We start from the raw sequence: 16,017 nt of genomic DNA, 5'->3' as shown, positions 1-16,017 counted from the left end.
CAATCTTTCCTCATAGCTAAAATTCTCCAGTCCTGGCAACATCCTTGTAAATCTCCTCTGTATCCTCTCCAGTGCAATCACATCTTTCCTGTAATGTGGTGACCAGAACTGTACTCAATATTCAAGCTGTGGCCTAACTACTGTTTTATACAGTTCTAGCATAACCTCCCTGCTCTTATATTCTATGCCTTGGCTAATATCTACCTGTCCTGCTACCTTCAGGGATCTGTGGACATGCACTCCAAGGTCCCTCACTTCCTCTATACCTTTCAGTATCCTACCATTTATTATGTATTCCCTTGCCTTGTTTGCCCTCCCCAAATGCATTACCTCACACTTCTCCGGGTTGAACTCCATTTGCCAATTTTCTGCCCACCTGACCAATCCATTGATATCTTCCTGCAGTCTACAGCTTTCCTCCTCACTATCAACCACACGGCCAATTTTTGTATCATCTGCAAACTTCTTAATTATGCCCCCTACATTTAAGTCTAAATCATTAATATATACCACAAAAAGCAAGGGACCTAGTACTGAGCCCTGCAGAACCCCACTGGAAATAGCCTTCCAGTCACAAAAACACCTGTCGACCATTACCCTTTGCTTCCTGCCACTGAGCCAATTTTGGATCCAATTTGCCACTTTCCCATGGATCCCATGAGATTTTACTTTTTTGACCAGTCTGCCATGTGGGACCTTGTCAGAAGCCTTGCTAAAATCCATATAGATTACATCAAATGTGCTACACTCATCGACCCTCCTTGTTACCTCCTCAAAAAATTAAATCAAGTTAGTCAGACACGACCTTCCCGTAACAAATCCATGCTGACTGTTCTTGATTAGTCCGTGCCTTTCTAAATGCCGATTAATACTGTCCCTCAGAATTGATTCCAATAATTTGCCCACCACTGAGGTTAGGCTGACTGGCCTGTAATTACTTGGTCTATCCCTTTCTCCCTTTTTAAGCAATGGTACAATGTTAGCAGCCCTCCAATCCTCTGGCACCACACTGGAGGAAACGCAGAGTAATGTAGGAAACGCAGCAGCCAATCTGTGCACAACAAACTCCTGTAAACACGAGGTAATGACCAGATAATCTGTTTTTTAATGATGTTAGGAGCCATTTTGCCTCAACACATAAGATAATCGATCCCCTCTGGGGTCATACCCCATCGATTTTCCGCCCAGTACTTATAGTAGATGGGAAATCATGGGCTTTGGGCTCACGGCTTCCTGCCCTACAGTCTATGGGAGTGCCAAAATCACCCCTTTAATACCAAACAATAACAGCTGACTTATGAGCCATAGTTTTTCAGGCCTCTGCTCCCGACGGAAGCACTGTTCGGAGTCGGGGCCGATCGTCCGACCTGTGCTCCCGATAGTGAGGCCCCAGGCCAGGACCCTCCCCTCGCAAAACTGCCCCTAAAAAGTGAATGAAAATGTTACAAACACAAAGCAGAGAGGATGAGCATTTGGCCACCAAATATAATATTCAGGATGTGTGCTGATGAGGAGAATAGAAATAAAACAGTTCCTTAACGATAAGGGAAGCGAACAATTCTACAGTGCAACATTTGATCTCAGCCGCTGATGAAATTACTGCAAGACAGAAGTCGAGAGCAATTCCCTTCCACAGCTTTGCAGTGAAATTGAAGTCAATCTTTGCTTTATATCCTTGGGCTAAAGTCAATTATTTCCACCAGTAACACAGCCATGTTGTTAGCCGTAACCATGAGTTCGTCACCGGGCAATGGTTCTGTGCATGCAACAGACAATAATTAAAACTATTCTTTATCCTGAATGCTTTTCCAGTCAGTTGTATCAGAGGCTTCATCCCACAAGGGGGACAAAAACTTAACACATGAGTCTTTGGAGTTGACAGCTAACCCCTATGTTACAACAGCACAGCTGTACCTGAGTCTAGAAGTCAGTGAAAAAAAAAGACAGGCAGTTTCTTAGAAGTGCAAGGAAGCAGGGTAATGGTAGAATTATATTTTTTGAAGTCTTAGCTTAAAGCAAGCAGAGTGGTATTGGTAGAATTCAAACATGAGGTTAATAAGTTTTGGGTGACACAACATTAAACTAGAATCAGTTTCAGGTGATACATTAAACTAGAGTAAGTTTCAAATGATACATTAAACTAGAGTAAGTTTCAAGTGATACATTAAACCAGAATAAATTTCGGGTGATACATTAAACTAGAGTAAGTTTTGGGTGATACATGAAACTAGAATCAGTTTCGAGTGATACTGATGCTGGAGTGAGTTTCGGGTGATACTGATGCTGGAGTGAGTTTCGGGTGATACTGATGCTGGAGTGAGTTTCGGGTTATACTGATGCTGGAGTGAGTTTCGGGTGATACTGATGCTGGAGTGAGTTTCGAGTAATACTGATGCTGGAGTGAGTTTCGGGTGATACTGATGCTGGAGTGAGTTTCGGGTGATACTGATGCTGGAGTGAGTTTCGGGTGATACTGAAGCTGGAGTGAGTTTCGGGTGATACTGATGCTGGAGTGAGTTTCGGGTGATACTGATGCTGGAGTGAGTTTCGGGTGATACTGATGCTGGAGTGAGTTTCGGGTGATACTGATGCTGGAGTGAGTTTCGGGTGATACTGAAGCTGGAGTGAGTTTCGAGTGATACTGATGCTGGAGTGAGTTTCGGGTGATACCGATGCTGGAGTGAGTTTCGAGTGATACCGATGCTGGAGTGAGTTTCGGGTGATACCGAAGCTGGAGTGAGTTTCGGGTGATACTGATGCTGGAGTGAGTTTCGGCTGATACTGATGCTGGAGTGAGTTTCGGGTGATACTGATGCTGGAGTGAGTTTTGAGTGATACTGATGCTGGAGTGAGTTTCGAGTGATACTGATGCTGGAGTGAGTTTCGGGTGATACTGATGCTGGAGTGAGTTTCGGGTGATACTGAAGCTGGAGTGAGTTTCGGGTGATACTGATGCTGGAGTGAGTTTCGGGTGATACTGAAGCTGGAGTGAGTTTTGAGTGATACTGATGCTGGAGTGAGTTTCGGGTGATACTGATGCTGGAGTGAGTTTCGAGTGATACTGATGCTGGAGTGAGTTTCGAGTGATGCACCAGTTCACTGAAACCGGTTTGATCACAGTGTGAAATAACTGATAAGAAGAAACAATGCGGACAGTTGCAGAGGTAAGAAAGCAAGGCCTGTAAACTGATAAGAGATTCTTTGATGTTTGATCATTAAACAGCAGAGTTTGAAAAGGAAACCATCTAAAACGGCCCATTCTACACGGGTTTTCAGGACGCTATCCGAACAAGATGCTGCAGGAAAGCAACTTTTGTTTTTATCCCACAACAAGGCATCTGATCAATTCTTTGTCTTGAGTTGCACTCGCTAGAAAGAAAAAGATTTGCATGAAAAGTTATGACTTTCTTTCTGCTACAAACTGTCGCGTTGTGCATAAATTAAATTCTTTGAAGTTGGATATTAACGACAGAGTCTCGCTTGATTTCTTAGCCTTTTGTGTTCTGAACAAGAGAAAAATAATCTTAACAGCAGCTGGGGTCAAGAACCTCGGACCTATTACTTTTTCCACTTACTTTGGATGTCGAATGTCCGGCAGCGAACGGTCCAGGGCAATGCTGTTGCTCACGTATATGTTGAAACCGTTTTCCCTGTACGCTGAATCGGACTGGTCCTCTTCTGCCAGTGGGTAAGGCTTCCCGTGCTCACCCTTTCCTGCAACAAAGATTGAGATCACCAGTTTGCGCTCGACAAATTGCTCCTGGGCCGAGATTCCGGGTGCCACTTCTACCATCAGGCGCTCCCGGCGGCCAAGCTGGGATTGCGAGCCGGGGGAAAATAGCGGACAAGCCCCCCCAGGGGCCCCTTGATTTCCCAACCCACTTTCCCTGTGGGTGCTGCATCCCCAATGGGGGGTGGGGAGAGGGGCGGGGGCGTCCGATTGCAGAGTCAACCATTCAATAACAAAGGGTGATTATCTATCTGCCCAATACATGAACCCTTTTTTCGCTTCTCGGGGGGCTGCCAGACCCATGTGGAATTTATACTGCCTCCTGCTTTTTATTGTGATTTTAATGACTTGGCGTCAAGTCACTCTGATCGAACGCTTCATGTCTGAAACTCGGTGATGTCATCAGAAGAGTCGCCTCTCTTTTGCTTTCAGGGGCCAGGTGAAAGGTGAAAGGGCAAACGGCTATCTGCCTTAAATTAGGGCGTGGATGGAATGGGCCTTCCAGACCAGGGCTGCCAACTCTGGTTAGACGGATTCCTGGAGTTTTCATCACTTAACCTCTTGACTCCAACCACCCAGCCCAGTCAAACAGCCTTTTTTGCCATCTCCAATATTTTTTACAAATAATAAACAAAAGTGTTAAAAAATGCCCCTATGATTTTTTTCTCCTGGATTGCTCATAGCATTGTTCGGGAGAATAATCTTTAATTCCTGGAGATTTCAGGACAACCCCGAAGGGATGGCAAAACCTATTCCAGACTACATAACTAAAAAACTGAACTTTCACACATATCTACAATTTCCCTTGTGTGTCTGGGTTTGAAAGGACTATAATGCTCCAGTCTCAGCACTATATCTCTGTTCTCTTCTGCTCTAATGTCTGACTGGAACTATGGCCCCAGTCATATTTCATAGAATCATAGAATAATAGTTAAGTGCCAGACAAGTGCCAGGCAATGACCATCTCCAACAAGGGAGAGTCTAACCACCTCACCTTGACATTCAACGGCATTACCATCGCCGAATCCCCCACCATCAACATCCTGGGGGTCACCATTGACCAGAAACTTAACTGGACCAGCCACATAAATACCATGGCCAGAAGAGCAGGTAAGAGGCTGTGTATTCTGCAGTGAGTGACTCACCTCCTGACTACCCAAAGACTTTCCACCATCTACCATGCACAAGTCAGGAGTGTGATGGAATACTTGCCTGGATGAGCGCAGCTCCAACAACACTTAAGAAGCTCGACACCATCCAGGACAAAGCAGCCCGCTTGATTGGCACCCCATCCACCACCCTAAACATTCACTCCCTTCACCGCCGGCGCACCGTGGCTGCAGTGTGTACCATCCACAGGATGCACTGCAGCAACTCGCCAAGGCTTCTTCAATAGCACTTCCCAAACCCGCGACCTCTACCACCTGGAAGGACAAGGGCAGCAGGCACATGGGAACAACACCACCTGCATGTTCCCCTCCAAGTCACACACCAACCCGACTTGGAAATATATCGCCGTTCCTTCATCGTCGCTGGGTCAAAATCCTTGAACTCCCTACCTAACAACACTGTGGGAGAACCTTCACCACACGGACTGCAGCGGATCAAGAAGGCGGCTCACCACCACCTTCTCAAGGGCAATTAGGGATGGGCAATAAATGCCAGCCTTGCAAGCGACGCCCACATCCCATGAACGAATAAAAGAAAGTTCAGAAGGAGGCCATTCAGCCCATCATTCCTGTGCCGGCTCTTTGAAAGAGCTATCCAGTTAGTCCTATTCCCCTGCCCTTCCCTGTAGCCCTGCAAATTTTTCCCCTTCAAGTATTTATCCAATTCCCTTATGAAAGTTACTATTGAATCTGCTTCCACCACCTTTTCAGGCAGTGCATTCCTGGTCATAACAACTTCCTGAGTAAAACATTTCTCCTCATCTCCCCTTTGGTTCCTTTGCCAATTATTTACCTCCACTTCCCATTCTTCCCTCTCCCCTACCTCCTGGTTGCCTATTGGTCAACTCCCACCACTTGGGGAAATTCTGGTAAAACAAAATGGAAAATGGCCACGGTCACAAGGAGATACTAGTCAGGTGATTCAGTCCATGTGATCCAGACATGGAATGGCTCTCCAAACCAACTCACAATTCTACTAAAAGCCCACAGGCAGATCTTATCAGCTTTTTGTATCATTCTTCGAGCAGGAGCTATTTCAATACTACCAAATCATACACTTTCCCCAGGACCGAGCAACAGTCCACAAAATACAGTGAGAGCCGACAACCCCTTGAGCTGTATCTCCTCAGCCCCAAAGACACCAATTAACATATTTCCATTCTTCACAGTGCCTCAATATTGAAGACTCCACAAACACTCTTAGGATTGAAAATTAGGAACAAGCCCTCTCAATTACTAAAATGCAAGAGGACCAATTCACACACCTAATGTTTCATGCTCCACACAATTCCACGGACTCCAACCCTCCCTGTTTGATGAATGCTCGAGAGGACATAACTAGACTTGCACAATTCTACATATCTTCTAGTCCTGGTCCTCAAATCCAACCATTTTGAGCAGTGATATAGAACTCCCCTTCCATCAATACAGAACCATAGAACTTTACAGCAGAGAAGGAGGCCATTTGGTCCATCATGTCTGTGCTGGCTCCTCGTTAGAGCAACCCTAAACTAATCCCATTCCTATGCTATCTCCTGATAGCCCTGCATTTCATCCTGCTTCAAATGTTTATCCAACTTTCCCTCAAAGATGCAATAGTCTCTGCCTCAATCAATCTCCTTGGAAAAGTATTCAATGCTCCAATAACACTGGGGAAAGAAATTTCTTCTAACCTCTCGTCATTGACTCTCCAACCAGTGAAAATAGTCTTTCCCGATTCACTCTATCAAAAGTCTTTATAATTTTAAACACCTCCATTAAATATCCTCTTGGCCTTTAATGGAAATAGTGCCAGTGTGTCCCAAGTTTCACCTCCTTATTCCCCATCTTGGTGAATCTAAGTTGGAAGCTCTCTCTGGCTTTAATGTCCTTTCTCCAATGGGGTTCCCAAAACTGCACACAGTATTCTAACTGTGACCTAGCTAATGTTTTGTACTATTTGATCATTACTTCTTTGCTCTTGTACTCTATGCCCCTATTTCTAAAAACAAAATTCTATTGGCCTTTTTATGGCTTTATCTACCGCTATCTCGCACCAGGTTTCGTTCACCCAGCACCCCTGTGTTCGCTGACCGACATTGGCTCCTGGCCGGGCAATGCCTTGATTTTAAAATTCTCATCCTTGTTTTCAAATCCCTCTCTGGCCTTGTCCCTCCCTATCTCTGTAACCTCCTCCAGCCCAACAATCCACCAAATCTCTGCGCTCCTCCAATTATGGCCTCTTGTGCATCCTCGATTTCTTTCGCTCCACCATTGGTGGCCGTGCCTTCAGCTGCCTGGGCCCTAAACTTTGGAATTCTCTTCCTAAACCTTTCTGCCACTCCACCTCTCTCTTCTCCTTCAAGTCACTCCTTAAAACCTACTCCTTTGACCAAGTTTTTGGTCACCTGTCCTAATATCTCCTTATGTGGCTCAGTGTCAAAGTTTGTTTGATAATCGCTCCTGTGAAGCGCCTTGAGATGTTTTACTACGTTAACGGCGCTATATAAATGCAAGTTGTTGCTCCAATACTTTCAGGGAATTATGTATTTGAAGCCCTGGGTCTCTCCATTCATCCACATATTTCAGCATCTTTCCATTGAGTGTGTACTTCCATATCGTGTTTTTCTGTCCAAATTGAATTACTTCAGCTTGTTCTGGATTATATTACACTTGCCACCAGTCTTCCATTCTGCTAACCTATCAATATCTTCTTGACGCCCTGAACAGTTCTCATTACTCTTTTTTTTTCCAGACTTCCTACATTTGTGTCGTTGGCAAAGTTAGGTATATGGAGAAGGAAGCTGAACCCAGGACTGACTCTGAGGACACAACATTTCCAACCCTTCTCCGATCTGCGTAACAACTCAATAACCTGAGCCCTTTGTTTCTTGCCTGTCGACCAACTTTCTATCCACATTGTTCCACGTCTCTTATAACATACAGCTGAAATTTTTGTAACCGGTCTACCTTGAGACTTCCCTATCGACAGCTTTCCGAAAATCCACGGCCGGCAAACTTGAATCCTGCCCAAAATGAGCTCCAAGTCGGCAGAGCGACCACTCTGCCCGTCGGTTCATGGCGGCATGAGCGCCGAAGCAGACTCAGGTTTGGGACTCGCTTAAATGCCGCTGGTGAGCCGTGGGCGTAAAGCAGGCAGTCGGCCGCAGCTCGCCAGTTTTTGGGAGGGCAGGAAATCAGCCGGCTCCGACACTGAGCTGGCCAGCAGGTCAAGTGACTATAGTGGGAGTTGTGTATAGGACCCCTGGCAGCAGCTCTGAAGTGCTCGATTGTATAAATGCAGAGATTAGAGAAAGGCATTGTGGACTTTAACCTTCACATAGATTGGGGAAAGCAGACTAGCAACCGTCAGAAAGGTAGTGAATTTCTTGAGTGTGTCCGGGATAGTTTTCGACAGCAGTATGTCCTAGAGGCATCGAGGGGGCAAGCCATACTAGATTTAGTAATGAGTAATGAAGCAGATTTAGTTAACGGCTTGACTGTGCGTGAACATCTATCCAATAGCGATCAAAACATGATCGAGTTGAAGGTGGTGTTTGAAAGGGAAAAAAGTGAGTCAGCTGCTAAGATTCTAGACTTGGGTAAGGCCGACTTCAATGGGATGAGACAGAGACTGTCCACAGTAAACTGGGCAAATCTGTTAATGGGTAAAATGATTGATGATCAGTGGAAAATGTTTAAAGAAACATTTAACGTGATACAGAATCGGTTTATACCCCTGAGGGGCAAGAACTCTACTTGCCAAAAAAACAGCCATGGACAACTAAAGAGGTAAGGGACAGTATAAGACATAAGGAAAGGGCATACAAAAAGGCAAAAAATGGCACAGATCCTGACGAATGGGAAAGATACAAAGATCAACAAATGGTCACAAAACAGATAGTAAGAGTTACAAAAAGAGAGTATAAAAAGAAACTTGCAAGGGATATCAAAACCAATACGAAGAACTTTTATAGTTATATTAGGAAAAAGAGGGTGGTCAGGAGCAGTGTTGGCCCTTAAAAGCTGAAAGTGGGGATATTGTCATTGACAACAGGGAAATGGCGGACATGTTGAATAATTACTTTGCGTCAGTATTTACAGTGGAAAAAGAGGATAGCATGCCGGAAATCCCAAGAAAACTAATATTGAATCGGGGACAGGGACTCAATAAAATTAACGTAAGTAAAACAACAGTAATGAAGAAAATAATAGCACTAAAGAGTGACAAATCCTCAGGACCAGATGGTTTCCATCCCAAGGTTTTTGCAGATGCCCTAACTATAATCTTTTAAAGTTCTCTAGATTCAGGAACTGTCCCTCTGGATTGGAAAATTGCACATGTCACTCCGCTTTTTAAGAAAGGAGAGTGAAACCAGGGAATTATAGATCAGTTAGCCTAACATCTGTTGTGGGGAAAATGCTGGAGTCTATAATTAAGGATAAGGTGAGTGAACACCTCGAGAATTTTCAGTTAATCAGAGAGAGCCAGCATGGAATTGTGAAAGGTAGGTCGAGCCTAACAAACCTGATTGAATTTTTTGAAGAGGTGACTAAAGTAGTGGATAGGAGAATGTCAATGGATGTAATTTATATGGACTTCCAGAAGGCATTTGCTAAAGTCCCACATAAGAGACTGTTAGCTAAGTTAGAAGCTCACGGAATCGAGGGAAAAGTACGGACTTGGTTAGGAAGTTGGCTGAGCGAAAGGCGACAGAGAGTAGGGATAATGGATAGGTACTCACATTGGCAGGATGTGACTAGTGGTGTCCCGCAGGGATCTGTCTTGGGGCCTCAATTATTCACAATATTTATTAATGACTTAGATGAAGGCACAGAAAGTCTCATATCTAAGTTTGCCGATGACACAAAGATTGGTGGCATTGGAAGCAGTGTAGATGAAAACATAAAATTACAAAGAAATATTGATAGATTAGGTGAATGGGCAAAACTATGGCAAATGGAATTCAATGTAGGCAAATGTGAGGTCATCCACTTTGGATCAAAAAAGGATAGAACAGGGTACTTTCTAAATGGTAAAAAGTTAAAAACAGTGGATGTCCAAAGGACTTAGGGGTCAAAGTACATCGATCATTGAAGTGTCATGAACAGGTGCAGAAAATAATCAGTAAGGCTAATGGAATGCTGGCCTTTATATCTAGAGGACGAGAATACAAGGGGGCAGAAGTTATGCTGCAGCTATACTAAACCCTGGTTAGACCGCACCTGGAGTACTGTGAGCAGTTCTGGGCACCGCACCTTCGGAAGGACATATTGGCCTTGGAGGGAGTGCAGTGTAGGTTTACTAGAATGATACCTGGACTTCAAGGGTTAAGTTACGAGGAGAGATTACACAAATTGGGGTTCTCTTGAGTTTCGAAGGTTGAGGGGTGATCTGATCGAAGTTTATAAGATATTAAGTGGAACAGATAGGGTGGATAGAGAGAAACTATTTCCGCTGGTTGGGGATTCTAGAAGTAGGGGGCACAGTATAAAAATGAGAGCCAGACCTTTCAGGAGTGAGATTAGAAAACATTTCTACACACAAAGGGTGGTAGAAGTTTGGAACTCTCTTCTGCAAACGGCAATTGATACTAGCTCAATTGCTAAATTTAAATCTGAGATAGATAGCTTTTTGGTAACCAAAGGTATTAAGGGATATGGGCCAAAGGCAGGTATATGGAGTCAGATCACAGATCAGCCATGATCTTATCAAATGGCGGAGCAGGCTTGAGGGGCTGAATGGCCTATATTCCTATGTTCCTAAGTTGTGTCAGGGGGAAGGGGCTTCCATGGGCTGGCAGTGGGCCAGAGATTTTTTGGTGGGCTCAAAAGGATCACTCCTACTTCTCTTAGGCCCAGAATATCAAAAGTAACTCAAAATTTCCTGGGCCTTTTTATCGAGTGGACTCCAGCTGCCCCTTTAAGGGCGGTGGATTAGTCCACTAATCTCCTGGTACAACAGGTTGGAGTGTGCACAGATATCAGATTACTGAGTCTGCCACAGAGGTTGACTTGGTTCAATGCCTCTGTTAAGATAGTAGAGGAATCTATGTATGGTACTTGAATGGAAGCTATAAATGGGGGGTGGAGGGTTTTGGTGGAAATGGTAAGATGAATAATAATTCTAAAACAAACGAAAAGGAAGAGAGTGGAGTGATAGTCAGGAATTATGCTTTAGGCACTACAGGAAAAGGGGAAAACTAAAAGATGTAAAATAGTTAAATTAGGAGAGAGAAATAAGAAATGTGTGAGAAAAACAACATTAGAGCAGAAGGACAGGTCAGGGTGCGTGGCCCAAATAAGCGTTCTTTATACAAAGACAGAGTATGAGGAACAAATTGAATGAATTGCAGGCGCAAATTCAACTTAGAGGGTGCAACATGGTAGCCATTACTGAGACACGGTCAGGACTGGGGACTCAATATACCAGGTTATCAGGTCTATAGGAAGGATAGGGAAACTGGTAGAGGGGGAGGAGTAGCTTTAGTGATTAAGGATGAAAATACTTCAATGATAAGAGAGGATATAATGAGAGGTAAGCAGGCAGTGGAGACTTTATGGGTAGAATTAAGAAATAGAAAAGGATTTTAGACTGTAGTGGAATTTGTATCTAGGCCCCCTGGTAGCAGCTGAGAAGTGGCAGAATGTGTACATGCAGAGATTAAACAAACATGTAACAAAGGCAGAGTGGTTTTTATGGGGGATTTTAACTTTCATATTGATTGGGATAAACAGACGAGCTCATGTCAGAAAGGTATCAAATTTCTTGAATGTGTTCAGGACAGCTTTCTGCAACAATATGTCCTAGAATCAATAAGGGGGCAGGTCATACTAGATTTAATAATGAGTAATGAGACAGATTTAGTTAACAGCCTAACGGTGCATGAACATTTATCGAATAGCGATCATAATATGATCGAGTTCAACATTGTGTTTGAAAGGGAGAAACCCGTAACAGCTACTAAGATTCTAAATTTAGGTGAGGCCGACTTCAATGGGATGAGACAGAGACTGTCCACAATAAACTGGGCCAATCTGTTAATGGATAAAACGACAGAAGATCAGTGGGAGGTGTTCAAAAAGGAATTTAACGTGATACAGAACCAGTTTATACCATAAGGCCATAAGACCATAAGAGATAGGAGCAGGAGTAGGCCATTCAGCCCCTCGAGTCTGCTCCGCCATTCAATGAGATCATGGCTGATCTGATTTTTACCTCAACTCCACTTTCCCGTCTTTTCCCCATATCCTTTGACTCCCTTGCTGATCAAAAATTTGTCTAACTCAGCCTTGAATGTATTCAATGACTCAGCCTCCACAGCTTTTTGGGGTCAAGAATTCCAAAGATTCACGACCCTCTGGGAGAAGAAATTCCTCCTCATTTCCATCTTAAACGGGCGACCTCTTATTCTGAGACTATACCCCCTAGTTTTAGATTCCCCCATGAGGGGTAACATCCTCTCAGCATTTACCCTATCGAGTCCCCTCAGTATACCCTAAGGGGCAAAAGTTCTACTTGCCAAAATAAACAACCATGGACGACAGAGGAGGTAAGAGACAACATAAAACAAAAAGAAAAAGCATACAAAAATGCAAAAAATAACACAGATCCTGGTGACTAGGAGAGAGACAAAGAACAGCAAAGGGTGACAAAATAGAAAATATAGCTACAAAAAGGGAATATGAAAAGAAACTTGCAAGGGATATCAAAATCAACACAAAAAATGTTTACAATTATATTAGGAGAAAGAGGGTGGTCAAGAGCATCATGGGCCCCTTAAAAACTGATAATGGTGATATTGTAAATGAAAATAAGGAAATGGCGGACATGTTAAATAATTACTTTGCATCAGTATTTACAGTAGAGGAAGAGGATAGCATGCCAGACACCCCAAGGAAACTAATTTTGAATCAGGGACGGGGACTCACCATAATTAACGTAAGCAAATTAACAGTAATGAAGAAAATAATGGCACTAAAGAGTGACAAATCCCCAGGACCAGATGGTTTCCATCCCAGGGTTTTAAAGGAAGTAGGTGAGAACATTGTAAAAGCCCTAACCATAATCTTCCAAAGTTCTCTCAATTCAGGAACCATTCTTTTTGATTGGAAAATTGGACATGTCACTCCGCTATTTAAGAAAGGTGAGAGAAGGAAACCAAGGAATTATAGACCAGTTAGCTAACATCTGTTATCAGGAAATTACTAGAGTCTATAATCAGAGAGAGCCAGCATGGATTTGTAAGGGGTATGTCATGTTTGATGAACCTGATTGAATTTTTTGAAGAGGTGATTAAAGTAGTGGACAGGGACAGTCTGTGGATGTTGTTTATATGGACTTCCAGAAGGCATTCGATAAAGTATCTCATCAGAGTCTGCTAGCTAAATTTGAAGCTCATGGAATTGAGGGCAAATTATTGACCTGGTTAAGAAATTGGCTGAGTGGCAGGAGACAGAGAGTAAGGATAATGGGCAGGTACTCAAATTGGCAGGATGTGACTCGTGATATCCCCAAGGGTCTGTGTTGGGGCCTCAACTATTCACTGTATTTATTAACGACTTAGATGACAGGATAGAGAGCCACATATCCAAGTTTACCAATGACACAAAGATAGGGAGCATTGTAAGTAGTGTATATGGAAGCATAAAATTATAGAGAGATATTAATAGATTAAGTGAATGGACAAAACTGTGGCAAATGGATCTCAATGTAGGCAAGTGTGAGGTCATCCACTTTGGACCTAAAAAGGATGGATCAGAGTACTTTCTAAATGATGAAAAGCTCAAAACAGTGGAGGTCCAAAGAGACTTAGGGGTTCATGTACATAGATCATTAAAATGTAATGGCCAGGTACAGAAAATAATCCAAAAGGCTAATGGAATGCTGGCCTTTATATCTAGAGGACTAGAATACAAGGGGTTGAAGTTATGCTAAAGCTATACAAAGCCTTGGTTAGACCACACCTGGAGTACTGTGTTCAGTTTTGGGCACTGCACCTTTGGAAGGATATATTGGCCTTGAAGGGAGTGCAGCGTAGATTTACTGGAATGATACCTGGACTCCAAGGGTTAAATTACGAGGAGAGAGTACACAAACTAGGGTTGTATTCCCTGGAATTCAGAAGATTAAGTGATGACTTGATTGAAGTTTTCAAGATATTAAGGGGAACTGATAAGGTAGATAGAGAGAAACTATTTCCACTGGTTGGGGAGTCTAGGACTATGGGACATAACCTAAAAAATTCAGCTAGGACTTTCAGGAGTGAAGTTAGGAAACACTTCTACACGCAAAGGGTGGTAGAAATTTGGAACTCTCTTCCGGGAACGGCAGTTGATGCCAGCTCGATTGTTAATTTTAAGTCTGAGATCGATAGATTTTTGTTAACCTAAAGTATTAAGGGATATGGGGCTAAGGCGGGTATATGGAGTTAAGTCACAGATCAACCATGATCTCATTGAATGGCCGAACAGGCTTGAAGGGCTAAATGGCCTACTCCTGTTCCTAAGTTCCTACTTCACTGGATCTCATGCGAAACTTCATTACCTGATGGTGTCAGCTGTGGCTCAGTAGTAGGTCTCTTGCCTTTGAGTCAGAAGGCTGTGTGTTTCAAGCCCCACTCCAGAGACTTGAGCACAAAGTCTAGGTTGACACTGCAGTACAGTAATGAGGGAGTTCTGCGCTGTCGGACGGGCTGTCTTTCACATGAGACGTTAAACCGAGCACCTGTCTGCCCTCTCAGGTGGACGTAAAAGATAGCATGGAAGAGCAGGGGAGTTCTCTACATTGTTCTGGTTAATAGTGCTCCCTCAACCAACATTACTAAAACAGATTAACTGGTCATGATCACATTGCTGTTTGTGGGAGCTTGCTGTGTGCAAATTGGCTGCCACGTTTCCTACATTGCAACAGTGACTACACTTCAAAAGTACTTAATTGGCTGTAAAGCACTTTGGGACATCCTGAGATCATGAAAGGTGCTCTTTCTTTCTGTTTTCTTTTTACACAGAGTACTCTGACCTGACTCATGTTAGGTACGGGAAACATTAACATCTGTAAATTTCTCCTTGTCTCGCTTTCTTTTCCTGTTCTTGTCTGTTGCGCTGCAATTCTGATTTATCTGTGACCTGGTTTGTAATAAATGCTGAGAACATAAGAAAACACAGATTGTATATCGTGTGTGGAAGGAATGAGCTGAACGTTCAATCTATTGAGTTAATTCCTTCCGAACACCATGTGCAATCTGTTCCATCATGGATTCCATTTGACAAAATTAACTTGGGAACACAGGAACGCACAGAAACGGAAAGTACCATTTTGGTTTATCTGACCAACAGCTCACCGCCTGTATCTATCAATTGCCTGTTCAATTCCCTCTTAAAATTACTGATGTTATCGGCCTCGATCCCCTCCCTGGGCAATCCATTCCAAACATTCACCAGTCTTTATGTGAAATTATTTGATCTGTCCATTTACCTTCCCTCTTCTGAATTTCAACCCATGCCTGAGGAAATGTTCTGCAACATTTCTCGCTGGTCCCTAAAGGTAAAGCTCCAGAATATCTATCTAATCTTACGTCCATTATTAGCACTTGGCTGGCAGAGTTTCTTGGTGTGATATTTCCACAGTCCCTGGCTGCTCAAAAACAATTACACTCCACAGACCGTTTGAGATGAGGATCGCTGGAAGAGATAGTGCCCTACAGGATTTGGTGCATTAGCTTTTTTAACCGACGATGTAGGAACATAGGAACAGGAGTAGGCCATTCAGCCCATCGGGCCTGCTCCGCCATTCAATTTGGTCATGGCAAATCGGTACCTCAACTCCATTTTCCCACCTTTGCTCCATGTCCCTTGATACCTACATGTACCTAACAAAAATATCAATCTCAGTCTTGAATGCTGCAATTGTTCCGGCATCCACAGCATTTTGGGGTAGAGAAAAAATGTACCAAATAACTGCTTCTTTATAGAGCTTTGAATTTTTCTTTTGCTCCACTCATCAGTCCTCCCCCTTCACCCTCCTTCTCTCCTGAAGAAGTTGACTGCCTGCTGGGTGTAGCAGCCCTCAGGCATTGGGCGCCATTCATCGCCTTACCTGAGTGGCTATTTTGCACGTGAGAGTGGGTGTTGTAGGCA

At 43.5% G+C, this 16,017-nt stretch overlaps 1 protein-coding gene across 4 annotated transcripts in view; it reads right to left on the bottom strand.

The window, feature by feature from the left end:
• The window catches only part of galntl6 (polypeptide N-acetylgalactosaminyltransferase like 6), a 1,033,047-nt gene that overhangs the window by 638,435 nt on the left and 378,595 nt on the right, over positions 1–16,017 (bottom strand). For all 4 annotated transcript variants that reach the window (XM_067982486.1, XM_067982485.1, XM_067982488.1 and 1 more), the window contains one exon: positions 3,576–3,714. In XM_067982486.1, the coding sequence (XP_067838587.1) occupies positions 3,576–3,714 (139 nt within the window). The remainder of the gene's footprint in view (positions 1–3,575; positions 3,715–16,017) is intronic.

Source organism: Heptranchias perlo, chromosome 4 (genome assembly GCF_035084215.1).
Source record: "Heptranchias perlo isolate sHepPer1 chromosome 4, sHepPer1.hap1, whole genome shotgun sequence".
NCBI lineage: Eukaryota > Metazoa > Chordata > Chondrichthyes > Hexanchiformes > Hexanchidae > Heptranchias > Heptranchias perlo.
Note: the sequence above shows the minus strand (reverse complement) of the source record. Positions and strands in the feature narration are given on the sequence as shown.